General features: G+C 44.5%; 2 protein-coding genes across 8 annotated transcripts in view; one reads left to right on the forward strand and one right to left on the reverse strand.

The window, feature by feature from the left end:
• LOC135898354 (neural cell adhesion molecule 2-like) overlaps positions 1–16,075 on the reverse strand; it is a 542,388-nt gene that overhangs the window by 147,825 nt on the left and 378,488 nt on the right. The gene's annotated exons all lie outside the window — the stretch shown is intronic.
• LOC135898355 (uncharacterized) lies at positions 10,597–11,628 on the forward strand. Its single transcript, XM_070537886.1, has 2 exons — positions 10,597–10,692; positions 10,807–11,628. Exons 1-2 carry the CDS (start codon positions 10,597–10,599, stop codon positions 11,626–11,628), a joined length of 918 nt encoding a protein of 305 aa, XP_070393987.1.

A 16,075-nucleotide genomic window follows, 5' to 3' on the forward strand; every position in this document is an offset into this window, starting at 1 on the left:
GGGAAGGAATCTCGCTTGCGGAGGCTAGACGGGGCAAGTGCAGAGAGCGTCCATGTTTGCGGTGAAGCTCGCCTCCTGGAATCGTGGGTTCGCGGCACTGAAATATTTCTATCTCGGCTATTAACGAGCCGCGGCAGAGTGCTCCATAGAGAACACCTAAGAACTTCCAGCGTATAACCGAAGTTTGCTCTTACGGACTGGCGAGAGGCGCTACAAGATCGAAGTGCTGGATCATGCTGAAAACCATCGAAAATAAGCAAATTTCGTTAATTCGCGCGATTACATTTGCACTTCTAAATAGTTATTGTATCAGTTAGTGACAATGCTGCCGTTTAACCCTACTAAAGAAATTTATTTATGTAAAATATTGAATGAGGTGATCGGGGAAGGGGGAGGGGAGTACAGTATTACGACTATTATCATCTCTGCTATAAGAGGACTGTACCGTGTGTTTCACCATGTACGAAAAACATTCCTGAAAGCAGTTTACTGTGACAAAGAAGGGAATTTTTTTCGGGGCACTATATTCCCGACTGCGTTGGCGAGATTTTGAACAGTGCCCATGTCTTTGCATGCGCAGCAGCTGCTGAAAACTACAATTTATATATCTATCCGCGCTTTCCAACAATTGATAAGTGGTACTTAGGCGAAGCAATTGCCTACAACTTACAACTCCTACAAGGCTAGATCTGCCTGCAGCTAGCAACACCAACACAACTACCACCATTCTTACTGCCTCCTCCTCCACAGTAACGTTCAAAAATCTCTTTTCGTCTCAACTAAAAACGATTGTATTTTCACTAGACGATGGCATATATACGATTTATAAATGTGCCTCCCAGTGTTATTCTTGACATACATTCTGAATTTATCATAATGGTTTATAACTGTCATGTGTTTTCGTTCGAAAACATTAGCCGTTTGCAACTTTGTTGATTTCAGTGTCATATATATAACAGTGCTAACTAACGGCCATGTCCTCTGATATAGAGGACTCCCATATAAAAACAATGCGGCGTGGGATTTCTAACCATTAAGAACATAGCGGGCAATATTCACGAATTCTACAGCATTAATGAGAGGGTAGCAGCAGTCGTAATAAAACGAAAAAGGAGTTATAGAATAAAGGTAGTACAACCCTACGCTCGGACCTCCAGTCACGATGATGATGAAATGGAACAGTTTATGAAGATGTTGGATTAGTGATGACAAAAGTGCTAACTCAGTATACTGTAGTCATGGGCGACTTCAGCGCAAAACTTGCGAAAAAGCAGGCTGGTGAACAAGCAATTGGCAAAGATGGCATTGATTCTAGGAACACTAGAGGAGAGATGTTTGTAGAATTAGTGGAAGGGAATGAGCTCCGAATAATGAACACCTTCTCCAGGAAGCTTAACAAAAGAAAGTAAGCCTGGAAATGCGTTAATTGTGAAACAAGACATTAAATCAACTTCATACTTTCTGCCGATCCCAGCAAAGCGCAGGATGTAGAAGTGTGAGGTAGGGTAAAGTGCATTGATCATGGGTTAATGAGGTCTAGGAATTCACCTCACTATGAAGACCTAAAGACAAAAACTGGCTGTGGCTTAGGTAAGGTTAAGCCCAGGATGCGAAGCATACTAGCCTTTATTTTAGTTGTTGAACCACTGTTTAGCCTGGTGAACTGCTGTTGCTTGGCTATATTTGGTTCGGCTAGACGAAGAAACAACTCATGCATTACTAATAATAATATATGGGGTTTTACGTGCCAAAACCACTTTCTGATTATGAGGCACGCCGTAGTGGGGTACTCCGGAAATTTTGACCACCTGGGGTTCTTTAACGTGCACCTAAATCTAAGTACACGGGTGTTTTCGCATTTCGCCCCCATCGAAATGCGGCCGCCGTGGCCGGGATTCGATCCCGCGACCTCGTGCTCAGCAGCCTAACACCATAGCCACTGAGCAACCACGGCGGGTCATGCATTACTGCTTCGCCTTCAAGAGTGGAACGCGAGAGCGTTCCCGTCGACCCGCCAAGGGGTGTAAGACAATGAGCTACAGGGCAGCGACTACGCGCCCCGCATTGGACGCGGTGAGCGTCGAGCAAAGCAGCGTTCGGCGCGGCAACGAAATGTGCGCCTGAGCAAGAGACGCACGCTTTAGAAACAGCTCGTTTCTAAGGCAACACCACATTCACTAGAGGCGCTTTTGTACCGCTTTGAAGCATCGTACTCGTGGCTCAGTGGTAGCGTCTCCGTCCCACACTCCGGAGACCCTGGTTCGATTCCCACCCAGCCCGTCTTGCAAGAGTTGAGCCAAAGCCACTTCTCCTCTGTCGTGACGTCACGGTGTCACGTGGTTTCAAGGCGACACCGCCGCGCCTGAGGAGCTGGGTTGAGCTCTCGTAATATGCTTCGCATAAAAATTGGACAACAAGAAACAGGCCTACCTAGACCCAGTAAGGATAAAAGGAGACAAATTCAGGCTGGTATTTGCAAACAAATATGCAGCCTTAGAACAGAGAGATGAAGATAACATAGAGGTAATGAATGAAACAGCAACTAGGCTGGCTTCAGAAGCAGCATTTGAAGTGGGAGGCCAGGCACCAAGGCAACCAGTAAGTAAGCTCTCCCAAGTCATCAAGGACCTGATAAAGAAACGACAAAGAATGAAAGTGTCCAAATCAAGAGATCAGATAGAATTCGCGGAAATGTCAAAACTGATCAACAAGGAGAACATAAGGGATATTCGAAATTATAATGTAAGAAAGACTAAGGAAGCAGTAAAAAAAGGAGGCAGCATGAAATCAGTAAGAGTAAAATTTGGCATAGGACAAGCCAAGGTGTATGCACTGAAAGATCAGGAGGGTAGTATCATCAGCAATTTGGAAGATATAGTAAAAGCAGTGGAAGGATTCTGACCTGTGCAGTACCCAGAACGGCCATGATACGTCTATTCGAAGTAGTAATGAACAAGTTACAGATGCTCCTCTTATAACTAGCGATGGAGTTAGAAGGTCTTTGCAAGACATGAAACGGCGGAAAGCGGCAGGAGAAGATGGCATATTAGTTGATTTAATCAAAGATGGAAGAGACGTCATGCTTGAAAAGCTTGCGGCCCTTTATAGGAAATATCTCACGACTTCAAGGGTCCCATAGAACTGGAAGAATGCCAACATTATACTAATTCACAAAAAGGAAGACGTTAAAGAATTGAAAAATTATAGGCCCGTTAGCTTACTTCAAGTATTATATAAAATATTCACCACGATATTCTCCAATAGAATAAGGGCAACACTGGACTTTAGTCAACCAAGAGAACAGGCAGGTTTCAGGAAGGGACACTACAATGGATCACATCCATGTCATCAATCAGGTAACCAAGAAATCCGCACTGTACCATCAACATATCTATATAGCTTTCAGAAATTACGAAAATTCATTTGATTCAGTAGAGATACCAGCAGTTATAGAAGAATTAAGTAATCAAGGAGCACAGGAGGCTCACGTAAACATTTTTGAAGATATATACAAAGATTTCACAGCTACCTTGATTCCCCGCAAGAAAAGTAGAAAAACACCTATAAAGAAAGAGGTCAGGCAAGGAGACACTATCTCTCCAGTGCTATTCACTGCATAATTGGAAGAAGTATTCAAGCTGTTAAACGGGCAAGGCTTAGGAGTGAGGATCAATGGCGGATATCTCACCATCCTTCAGTTTGCAGATGACATTGTCCAGTTCAGCAAAAGTGAAGCCAAGTTGCAACAAACGATTAAGGACCTTAACAAAGAGAGTGTAAGAGTGGGGTTGAAAGTTAATATGCAGAAGACAAAGATAATGATTATTAGGCTGGCAAGGGAACAATAGTTCAGGATCGCCAGTCAGCCTCTAGAGTCTGTGAAAGAGTGCGTTTACCCAGCTAATTTACTCACAGGTGGCCCTGATCATGAGAAGGAAACTTACAGAATAAAAATGGTTGGAGTGCATACGGTAGACAATGTCAGATCCTCACTGGAACCTTACGACAATCATTGAATAGAAAGGTGTACAATCGATGCATTCTATTAGGATCTAACATATGGGGCAGAAACTTAGAGGTTGACAAAGAAGCTCGGGAACAAGTTAAGGACCGCTCAAAGAGTGATGGAACGAAGAATGTTAGGCGTAACATTAAGAGACAGGAAGAGACTGGTGTGGACCAGAGAGCAAACGGAGATAGCCAATATTCTAATTGACATTAGGAGAAAAAAATGGAGCTGGCCAGGCCATGTAATGCCTAGGTTAGATAACCGGTGGACCATTAGCGTTACAGAATGGGTGCCACGAGAAGGGAAGCGCAGCCGAGGACGGCGAAAGACTAGGTGGGGTGATGAAATTAGGAAATTCGCAGGCGCAAGTTGTAATCGGTCGGCGCAGGACAGGGGTAATTGGAGATCGCAAGGACAGGCCTTCCTCCTTCAGTGGACAGAAAAATAGGCTGATGATAATTTTGAACCATTCACCATGGATTCATCTGTACCTTCAATACTCCTGGATGCAAAAAAAAGTAAAAAACAACGATACGACAGAGAATCGCTGCATTGCACAGGAAAAAATTTGTAGCTCTGCGTCTGGGCAGATCCCAGCGTTATGCATCATCAAACTAAACTGAAGACGAACAAAGCACTGAAACGCTTTGCCATGTTTTTATTCTGCTCCACTAAATTTATCAGTGCAGCATTTTGGTAATGGTTCTTTGTTGTTGTGGTTTTCTAGATAGAAATAGTGGGCTACCAGTTCTCAGTTTTACTGCCATGCCAGTCCCTGTTTCTTTGTTGTTGTTTTTTCTCGTCTTCCCGCTTCACATATATAAACCCTGATTACTCTAACAAGTCTCAAAACATTGGTTAAACAGAACGATTCCTTCAATTTGTTTGTATGTCTTTTCGTTCATGTCTTTGAGGGTTTACTTGTTTTGTTTTTTATAGCTATGACAGCGCGCTACACATCGTTCGCGCTGTGTTCCAGAATGAATCTCAACCAGAAGGAAACAATAAATAGTGGCCATAACGATAAATTCGCTACATGTCGAATCTAACATCACAAAAAGACTAAGAAGACGAATGCGTTCAACGCCATTTATCAAAATAGTTGCCCGAGGGAGTAACGGCGCTCGATGCTATCTCAGCAGTGAGCCCTTCATGCCTTAGCTAATTGCGGGCATCAATAACCAGGCGATTGTCATCTCCCTGTCGGCGTGCTTTCTACGCGTCGCCGATGCGTGACATGGAAAGGCAACTTTTCGAGCACGTCGCCCGCGGGCGAGGTGTCCTCAATGACAAAGGCGGATAGCAGGAAGCCTGCATCTCACGAACAGAGCTGCTTTGCCTGGGCCAAGATTGAGGAGGACATTAGGTTCGATGAAAGATTTTGCGTCATTTGCCACTGCGAATGCAGAAAGAGAAAGCGAAACATTAGCGATACGATCCATGTGCAAGATCGCGACTATTAGACAGCAACATCTCGCAAATATTGTTCAAATCAGCACCTATAACCAGACTTGAAATGCAGACGAGCTACACAGGATATCGACGGGTGGTTTTTCCTTACAAGGGTGCTGTGGTCGATGGCAAAGGGAAGGGAACGGTGATACAATGTAAGAAGTGGCTACAAGTAAGTGTCCACTTGAATACAGTGTTGCAAGCTCGAAATTGAAGTATTAAACAAGGTAATGATTGCTTAGAAGGTGACATTGAAGCTCCAATCACTGTTCTCTTTGCCGAGAATAAAAATGCGGGTTTTAATTTTACCTTTTACGGTCACATTCCCGGGGAGCGGAACACAAAACCGCTCGTATACCGTGATACGAGTTTACATGAAATATTTCCGCCTGCTCAAAGTTAATCCAATATCTTTCACTACAGCGCCTTTCGGTGGCCCTGTTTTCATTGAAAGATTAACCCTGTTACGTTTCGCCTACGACGCGCACTAAAGCCGGCGCGGATGCAACGTACGCCGGGGCTTCGTTCAAAGCGGCGGACATTTTGGCCCGTTCGGAGCGGCCGCGACGCATCCCCGGCGAGCGCGTCCCGGCATGTTCAGTGCCACGTGTCTTTGTGTGTGCGTGTGTGTGTGTGTGCCCACGCTTGTCAAAGCGCGGCAGCCGGGGAGAGGAGCTCCCCCAGTGTGAAGCGAGGAGGTCTGACCGGCGCCGGCCCGTCTGATGCGTCACCTCCTTGTTCCAACGTGTCTCTCAGTCCGTCCGTCGCCGCTGTCACGTGGTGTCATCTCGTGACCTTCCTTCTTGCCCGCGACCCCAAGAGTATAAGAGCAGCTGCCCCCGGACGCCAGGAGAGAGGCTCCGATTTCTTCTGTTGAGCAACGTGCTCTCCCGTCTCTCTACTTCGGTCGACCTGACCGCCCGCTCTTTGCGATGCTAGAATAAACAAGTTGTTCTGTTAGCAGTCGCCTCATGCTTTGCTGGGACCTTCGGATGCTTCCAGTGTGCCCCAGGCCGCCAGGCCAACGCTACCCTTGGGGCTTGCGGCCCAGTTGCAATAACGGGCGTCAGCACTGAGGTTCCAACAGCTGGTGGCCGCGCTGAGATTCCAACAGCCGGTGCCATCGGTGCGGTTCAAACACCCTGTAATGAATAGTGTAGCTTTTATGCTACACCGTGTCTGACACCTCACTTGCTTTGGGCATGTCAAAATGAGCTAATCTCTTACAAGGGCGTTTTTATATGCTAGAGCGATGTTTCAATTGTAGGCAGCTTAGAAAAGCAATTACTAATTCAATAGGTATTGCAATGATTAACTTGCACTCACGCAAGACTTAATAGTTCCTTTAAGGAATTTCCAACAAAGAAAGTTACACAAGAAGTTCTAATTTCGCTTGATGTGGAACTGTGTTCGGGCATTTAAGGGTTAAACACGACCAGTTTATAAATCAGTCGCTCCCCGACGTGGTATCGTAGTGGCCAGGGCGCAGCGCTACTAAGCACAAGGTCGCAGGTACCATTCCCGGCCGCGACGGCCACATTTCGATTTAGGCAAAATGTAATTACCCTCATATTATTAGATTTATGGGCACATTAAGAAACTCCAGGTGGCCAAAATTTAGCCCTATATGTCACACAAAACCCCCAAATTTATTTCATTCAAGCAACGATCGACGTGTGAATCGTGCCTCAGAGACATGTAGTAGCATGCAGGTTCCACAGTTAACTAAATTTTCCCTACGTGAGGACGCATGCATTCCCTTGTGCTAAGTCATTACCACGTCGACACGTCGTCCTTCTTCCTCTGACAGCCGTACAAATTTGTCCCGCGCTGCCGTGTTAACGTGTACTTGCACATGTACGTGTAACCAGCGCACTTGCCGTTGCCTGTGGGGCATCGGTTACCCTTCTAGAAGCGCCTCGGAAACCTATGGGTGTGAGAGACGTGCTGTCGTTAATGACGTTGTTAGGATCGAATGTGCAAGCTCACCGGCTCCTCTTTTCTAGTCGACTTTAGTTTCCGTGCTTCGCACGAGCGTTCATGCAGTCGCCATTCTTCGTGCCCTCGTAGCATTTTGTGGGCGGCCACTCCTAACTGGCACACGCGCGTTGTGAGATAGCACCACGTTTCTGCAATTTCTTGTTCTTTTTTTTCTGCCATGCTGGCCATGGCACGTTCGTATTTTCTTCTTGTATTTGTTCTTTAACGTGCAGTGCAGCTCAATGAATCATGTTTATCCTTTCAACAACTATTTTGTTTGCGTTATGCTTCACGCGACCACCACTCAATGCCACGGTCTCATTTTCGTTACACACGCAACTCATTGTTCATCTCTGCTAGCGATACCTCGACGATAAAGACGAGAAACACGCTGAATAGAGGCAGAAACTGAACGACTGGTGCAGCCTTAGCGTGAAAAATTTACGTCAAACGAATGAATTGACGTCAACAATGTTCATCCAACATCGCAGCGATAAGAACAGTTAATATCTCGGTAGAGTTGCTGCTTGTGGCGTCTCTGCAGAGAAGGATAGCATAACTGCCGCTTCCGCTGTTCTAAGGGAGGGATAAAGATGGGGCAACAAGCCGAGCAATTTCCTCTGGCGCCTCCACCGCCAATTCGATGCAACGAATCAACAAAGAAAAAATCTCTATAAAAAAACTATGCGTGAACTGCTTTTTTGAGAGCGTCGCCACGTGTGTTCACATTTTGTTGTATGCAGTCAGGCCTTTATTCTTGCTTGTGTGCCGCACACACGACACTGTTGGAAACTGCCGCAACTCGCACAAAGCCTGCCTCTGTCACTTTCAAGCATTTATCAGCTGGCTGCAAGCTTCGCTCTTTATCTAATCTAAGTAGCTAATTCGCTCCACTCGTAAAGCAAAGCTCTGTTACGACCATGGCGGGCTACTGCGGCGCGAGATTGTTGCCTGGCCACCCTGCTGTTCTCCTCTCGCTTCATGTCACTGAAACTTCCTCTTGCTTCTATACGCTACTTTACGTGCAATTATTTGCGTTTCTTGCTTGTCCTCTTGATCTTAGCTGTTGCTCCCTGAATTCCCCTCCAAGAGCGTTGTCCCCGTGCAGGCGGCAACTTCCTTCGTTGCTTCTTCTCCTTCACGCCCCCTCAACCGCCCTCTATTTTCCCCCAAAGGCCTCCGCACCTCCCAGGGATCCCATTAGCAAAGAACGGAATCAAAATACCACGGTCATCGCGAGGAGCGTGTGCACACGACAAGAGCAAATTTTGTTATTCCCCTCCCTCCCCGCCCCTACACACCACCATCCCATTCATCACAACGCTATCGCCAAACTGCCGTCGGAAGAACTTGCCAGGCAAGAAGAGAAGGAAAACGCAAACTTCCTCTCCCTAAAGAACAAAGCCAAGGAAAGTGTTGTAAGGGGGCTCGCGCCACAGTGCGACATCCTTTCCGCTGTTGGGCTTCCTCCTCGGGAACCGTTATACTACAGAGAATGCACCCATACCCCCTTTTTCCCTACTCCCCGTCCTCATGTTTTCCCAATCTCGTTCGCTGTCGTGGTGTCTCTCTCTCTCTCTTTCTCGCTCTTGTTTTTTTTTTTTTGATACAACGTTTTGTTCTCTTTTGCCAGCCCCTCCCTTAATACTGAGCACACTGGCCGTAAAGAGTGCGATATTTATCAAATGAGTTTCAATTACGCGACTGTTTGGCCCTCTTGCCTTGTTCTTTTTTTTCTTAGGCACAAACTGTGTGGCTTTGTAATGATGATTGCAAGAGACCGCGGATAATTGGGGGAAAAAGGGAGTCGTTAGGTTATTTGACAAGATAATGATCTGTTTTAGCTGTGTTCTATTTTTTTAATGAACTCATATATTTCATTGCGGCATCACGCATCCGATTGAAGGATTAAACAATAAATTATGGAGTTTTACGTGCCAAAACCACTTTCTGATTATGAGACACGCCGTAGTGGGGGACTCTGGAAATTTCGACCACCTGGGGTTCTTTAACGTGCACCTAAATCTAAGTACACAGGTGTTTTCGTATTTCGCCCCCATCAAAATGCGGCCGCCGTGGCCGGGATTCGATCCAGCGACCTCGTGCTCAGCAGCCCAACAGCATAGCCACTGAGCAACCGCAGCGGGTATCCGATTGAAGGACAACCCAGCGCGAAAGATGACTCAAGCACGTCAGTTCGACGTGGTCTTCTAACTTTATTGCGTCGGCTTGAGCACAAAATATTCAACGCACGAGAAAGCCGTAACTTATCGACAAGAGCACCACTGGTCCTGCCTTTCTGCCTCTCACCATTCTGCCGCCATCTTCATTCCCGCTGGGTCGCTGTCACTCGGCGGCCCTTCGTTGAGTACGTACCTCCCTGCAACGCTGAAGGCTAAATTTTGATTTGGGTCGTATTAAAATGGGGGGGGGGGGCTGTAATATTTTGGAGCCTTCGTCTGTGTTCTTTTCTTTAACGCTGTCTGGACGTGTTATCTGTCGACATCAGGAAATTATCAAGAGCTTGAAAGCCTTGAAATCTTTCGAGATATCACGGGGTTCACGGTTAACCCTGTAATACCCAAACACAGTTCCATGTCAAGGAAAATTGAAGCAACTTGTTCACCGTTGTTTCAGATCATAGAAAGCACATCTGTACAAAACGAATGAAAGCTTCTTTCAGTTACAATCGTATTAATGTAACAATTATTCTTACTAATTCCTATTTTGGACTATCCACACTAAAACTTTACTCCAGTATATCAAAAACAGAATTATTGGTCTTGCGTCAAGGTTATTGTGTCTAAATGAGCATCTTGAGGCTTCAAACTTAGCATACCTTTTGACACAATAGGTATTACAAGGCTAAATAATAGTGTCGAAAAAACTTAGTGACTGATGCAATGACAATACTGAAGAGCATTCCGAGCAGAGTAGGTAGGATATGTTCTAAATTTATTTAGGTAGTGCCTTATTTGAGTCACAACGCTTAGACATAAAGGCAGAGCTCTTCTTCAAGCTGTACGAACTGTCCTATCTCCCTTCCGGATGACTCTCTTGATCTGACCGCCACCACACGTGCCCGGAGCCCTGGCATAGCTGGCACACTGAACCGTCCACTCACAATCAAGCCCAGTCCCATGACGTCAACGATCATGCCTATATATTCCCAGCCGGATCCTTCCTTCTTCAGTGGGCAAGGTGGCAGCAGTACGAGCATCATGCTTACCCGCTGCCTATTTCTTACGCAGGTATGTTACTTTCAGAATGCCCGCTGCATTCGCTCTGATGACCGATTCTTACTGCTGCTCCCTTGCCCACACCATTCTCGCAGATGCTTTGCTTATATTTCTTTGTACTCGCAGCTCGCTGTTTGTATTAGTAGATTGTTACAGAGTGGTGACATTGAAAGCAATCCTGGTCCTCGCTCCCAAAAAAATCCGAGCCTTTCGCAAGATTTTGACGATCAACCATCGGTGTCTGAAATGCTCGCTGAGCTTTTGAACGGGCAGAAAAGATTAGCTGAGGATATCGCCGAAATTAAGAACTTTCAACAATCTGTTAATACACGTTTTGAGACTATCGAATCGCGTCTGGCCGCTCTGGAGTCCTCGTCACATAAGCCTGCCGTCCCAAGCGACAGCCTTAACAGTGAACTCGCACGTCTAACATACGAAATTCACAACCTTTCAACTAAAAATGATGAATTAGAAAACCGTGCTCGAAGGAACAATTTAATCTTACATGGTCTGCCAGAATCCTCCGATGAAGGTAATGAACGCCTGTCCTCAGACATTGCGAAATGGTTTGAGGATAAACTTAAAATGAGCTGTCCTCAAATAGAAAGATGCCATCGTCTTGGAAGGCGTTCACGTGACCGTCCACGACCCGTGATTATGAAACTTCTGGACTATCGGGAGAAAGTTTCTGTATTAAAAAGTGGTCACAAGCTAAAGGAAACCGATTACCGTATTTCGGAAGATTTTTCACTACGTGTCCGGAATACCCGCAAGAAACTTTGGGAAGCGTCTGAGAGTTTTAGGAACAACGGGTGCACGGTCCGCATACGGTTTGACCATATATTTATTGATAAAGTTCGCTATAACTGGAACAGCGCTTCTAATACATTAGAGAAAGTACATCGTAATACAGCACTAAATAGCGTTGCACCTGCCTCTCCGCCTTGACTCCTTCGTCGCAAAACCAATGACCTCCGTGTATTAAATATTAACGCAAGAAGCCTTGTTAATAAATTTTCCGACTTCATCTGTCTAGTAACTGCTCATTCCCCTCATATTATAGGCATTACGGAAACATGGCTACATGACGGCATATTCGACTCCGAAGTTGCGTTAAGTGAATACACATTGGTAAGAGCTGACAGACCAAATGGTAGAGGTGGCGGTGTCGCCCTCTATATACAGTCCCACCTGAAGTTTTCAGTCCTTGAAACCCCATGTGAAATTGAATTGCTTTTGTGCAAGATTCATTTGGAAAGATCATCCGCGCTGATTGGAGTGTTTTACCGGCCTCCTGGCTCTTGTGGTGATCAGTTCACTTTTCTTAGCAACATTCTGCATAATTTGAAATCATCAAATATAATACTTATGGGAGATTTTAATGCACCAGGCATTCATTGGCCCTCTCTCACCATTACCAGCGGCGACGTGTCACTCTCAAGAAAATTACTGCGCCTTTCCCTATCACTCGGTCTTAGACAGATTGTCCACGAGAACACCAGGGAAACGGCTGTCCTAGATTTAGTTTTTCTTGGCTCAAGTCTTTTCGAGGGTACCTTCCAGTGCTGCGTTACTGACGGGATTTCTGACCACAAAGCCGTACTGTTCTCGGTTTGCTGTATTGTTCCCAAACCGCGGATTGAGTACTGCACTTTTCGTGATTTTAGCCGCGCCGATGATGCTGCAATTACCGACACACTTAGCGAGTCGTTTGAAAACTTTCATGAATTATCTTTGAACAATGATATCAATGTTGCCGTACGGTTTTTTGAGAATATTGTTGAAACCTGTATTAACCAATTTGTTCCCCTGAAAACAAAAAAGAAAAATATAAATTCACCGTGGATGACAAGAGGACTACTGCATTTATCTCGTCGTGTTTCGCGATTGCGCAAATCTAAAAGAAATGGTAATCCTGACAAAATTACTGAGTTCAATGATGCCAAGAAGGAACTGCGCCAGAAACTAACATCTGCCAAGGATTTCTACTATGCTGTTACTTTGCCAAAATTTATGAAAACAAACCCTCGTATGTTCTGGAAATCGATAAAGCCAAGTAACAGCACAACTAACAGTTTAGTTGTTCAGGACGTGGCAGTTTCAGATTCACTCGCGATTGCTTCCGCTTTTAATACGTATTTTCATTCCGTGTTCACACAGGATAACTCTTCACTTCCACCTTTTAGCTGTGACTCATACCCTCCTATTGAAGACATCGTCGTATCTAGCTCAGGTGTTCTGAACATGATCCTCCATTTAGATACTAAAAAGAGCTGCGGCCCAGATGACATACCCAATTCTTTCCTCGTTCGCTACTCCCTTTGGACAAGCAGATACCTCTCCGTTATCTTCCGTAAATCATTATCAACCTCCACTGTTCCCCAATCCTGGAAGCTTGCTACGGTCATTCCGATATATAAATCCGGTAACGCTCAACTTCTGCAGAACTACAGACCCATTTCATTAACTGCCCACTCATGCAAGCTACTCGAACATATAATTTTTAAACACATCACGGAATTTCTTGAAAGCCATAATATCCTATCCAATTACCAACATGGTTTCCGTCGCGGATATAGCACCACTACCCAACTGATCGAATTCACGCACGATATTTGTCAGTCATTAGATTTAGGTGGACAGATTGACGGCATTTTTGTTGACTTATCCAAAGCTTTCGACACCGTCCCACACCCAAAACTCCTCTACAAGCTTAACTCCATTCTAAATAACCCTTCTCTGGTTGGTTGGATACATAGCTTCCTAACCCACCGTTCTCAGTCTGTGCAATTTAACGGCTCTATTTCCTCTCCTGTTAGTGTTTCATCCGGCGTCCCACAAGGTTCCGTTTTAGGCCCGCTTCTTTTCTTATTATATATTAATGACTTGCCGCATTGCGTGTCCGTTAGTATTCGTCTTTACGCTGATGATTGCGTCCTCTATCATAGTATTTACACACCAATGGATCATGATTTACTTAATGACTCCTTTGCAAAATTTTGTAGGTGGTGCAAGGAATGGCAAATGAACATTAATTTCTCCAAAACTGTTTCCATGTCCTTCTCCAGACGCCCATCTCCATCACTTTTCACGTACACTTTCCATGGTCAAGATTTAAAAAGAGTAACCGAATTTAAATACCTTGGTCTTCATTTCTCCCATGACATGTCATGGTCGAAACACATTGACATCACATGTAACAAAGCTTTTAGACGTCTCGGTTACCTCCATCGTTCACTGCGTAAGGCTCCAAAGGATACCAAACTGATGACGTATAAAACACTTATCCGACCTATTCTTGATTATGGCTGCATCATATGGAATCCTCATAAGAAATCCGATATTAAAAAGATAGAATCAGTCCAAAAGAAATCTGTGCGCTTCATTTTTCGCAACTATAGCCGAGATTTTTCCCCTTCTTCGCATTATACAGCTACAGGTCTTACAGTTCTTTCATCTCGCCGCCGCTTAGAATGCATGAAATTTTTACACACGCTTATTCATTCTGAGCGCCTTGATACACTAAATAATTATTTGAACTTTAGTCCACCTTCTATCACTAGGAGTTCTCATAATCTCAACCTTATCCCTTTCTTTTGCCGAACGGAGATGTTCAAGCACAGCTTCTTTCCACTGGCCATTGAGCTCTGGAATTCACTGCCTGGAAGCATCCGCTCTTTACCTATGCAAGAATTTTTGAAAGCAATTACATATACTTGATATTCATATTTATTTTTGGGCCTGTATCTCGTTTTCTTGCTTTCCTTTTTTTTCTACCCACTCCTGCAATAGCCTCACCGAGGCTGCAGTATGTATAAATAAATAAATAAATAAATAAATTTGCGTTGCACACATGAGTTCAATAAATTGTTTTTTTTTTATTCCCAACACTGGCGTCGTCTTCATTGCTTGAAGAAGGTTGTTAAACTGTCATTTATTGCGGATTTTCTATAACATATCTGCCAAGTTGTGTCGCAGGTTGCCACTTTCTTCTTGCCCTCTTGCTTGGCATAATTGAATTTATTGTTCTATGTGCTTCAGAATATCTTATTTCAAAGAAATGTTTGTCGTTATTCCACACTTGAGAAAGACATGTTCACCTCAGCCTTGATCTGATGTACTACGCTCATGGAATGAAATACGACATGCAAATTTTAAAGTATAGGATGCCCAATGAGCAAAATTACTCTAAATGCAATGTAATGCCGCTGTGCATCTTGGTCACTGTGGCGGATCTTTGCCAAATGTGGCATGAACTGAAAATAGAAGCCAAAACTGCGTTAATGTAAGACGAAGTGGGGTCAATGTAAAAGAAAGTACTCGTATTAGTTAAGCCTAAACAGACGCGTTTCATTCCGCGATGATAGTGCACGAATATTTAGGCAGGCTCTGGCACTGCAACAACGCAATTTTGATGTTGTTATCCACAAAACAAACATCTTATGAAAGGAATAATTCCGACGGCAATTGCAGCATACGAGGTGGGTGTCCGCAGGGTTTTCCGTTACTTGATACGTGAAATTTCGCCCACTACTTTGTGCTTCCAGGTGCAATTTAACATAATAATTTGTTTTCATTAGATGACTGTCTGATGCGGCTTGGCACTCACCTAGACGCGTACGTCTTCAGACCGTCTTATTCAGTAAAATTTATGACGTATACTTTATCTGCAATGAAGCAGTTTGTATGCACAGCAAGAGGCTAGCCCTGGAGACCACAGAAAAGAGATGAACGAAGAATCCACTCTCGAGAAAGAGATAAAATATTGAGACAGCATATTGTTTGGTTAAGGACATTCAATCTTTATCAAGTGGCACTTAACAAGGACAGCCATTTACAACAAGCAAATATTTGGTCGTGTCATTCATGCTGCTGAAGAATATCCTCGATTTCCTCTTCCTTCGTTTCTTTCTTTCTTTCTTTCTTTCTTTCTTTCTTTCTTTCTTTCTTTCTTTCTTTCTTTCTTTCTTTCTTTCTTTCTTTCTTTCTTTCTTTCTTTCTTTCTTTCTTTCTCAGCCTCTGCACCAAATTTCTTACCTTGAAACACAATAGTGGAACCGAACATGAGAAATTCTCACCGCATGCTTGCGCAGTCTCCATTATTAACGTTACAGACGAGACAGGAGAACGACATAAAGATGCAGTGGAAAGCTGCTTGCGCAATCCGGCATTGGTACATAGCATGAGTGGCGCGCGAAAAGAACCAGCTGTTGAACATCGCCACCCGCGAATATCGGGGATACTCATGCCAAGGTGCGTTGCCTAGCATGTGATGAAATCAGTTTCTTCAGTTTCTTTCGGGATTTTCTTAATGTATCTTTTTTCTTGCTTTCTCACAACAGCTGCCATGGAATGTAGAAGAAGCCGATTTGTCGGAGAAAACAAGCAAGCGACA

This window comes from Dermacentor albipictus, chromosome 4, assembly GCF_038994185.2.
Source record: "Dermacentor albipictus isolate Rhodes 1998 colony chromosome 4, USDA_Dalb.pri_finalv2, whole genome shotgun sequence".
Taxonomy (NCBI): domain Eukaryota; kingdom Metazoa; phylum Arthropoda; class Arachnida; order Ixodida; family Ixodidae; genus Dermacentor; species Dermacentor albipictus.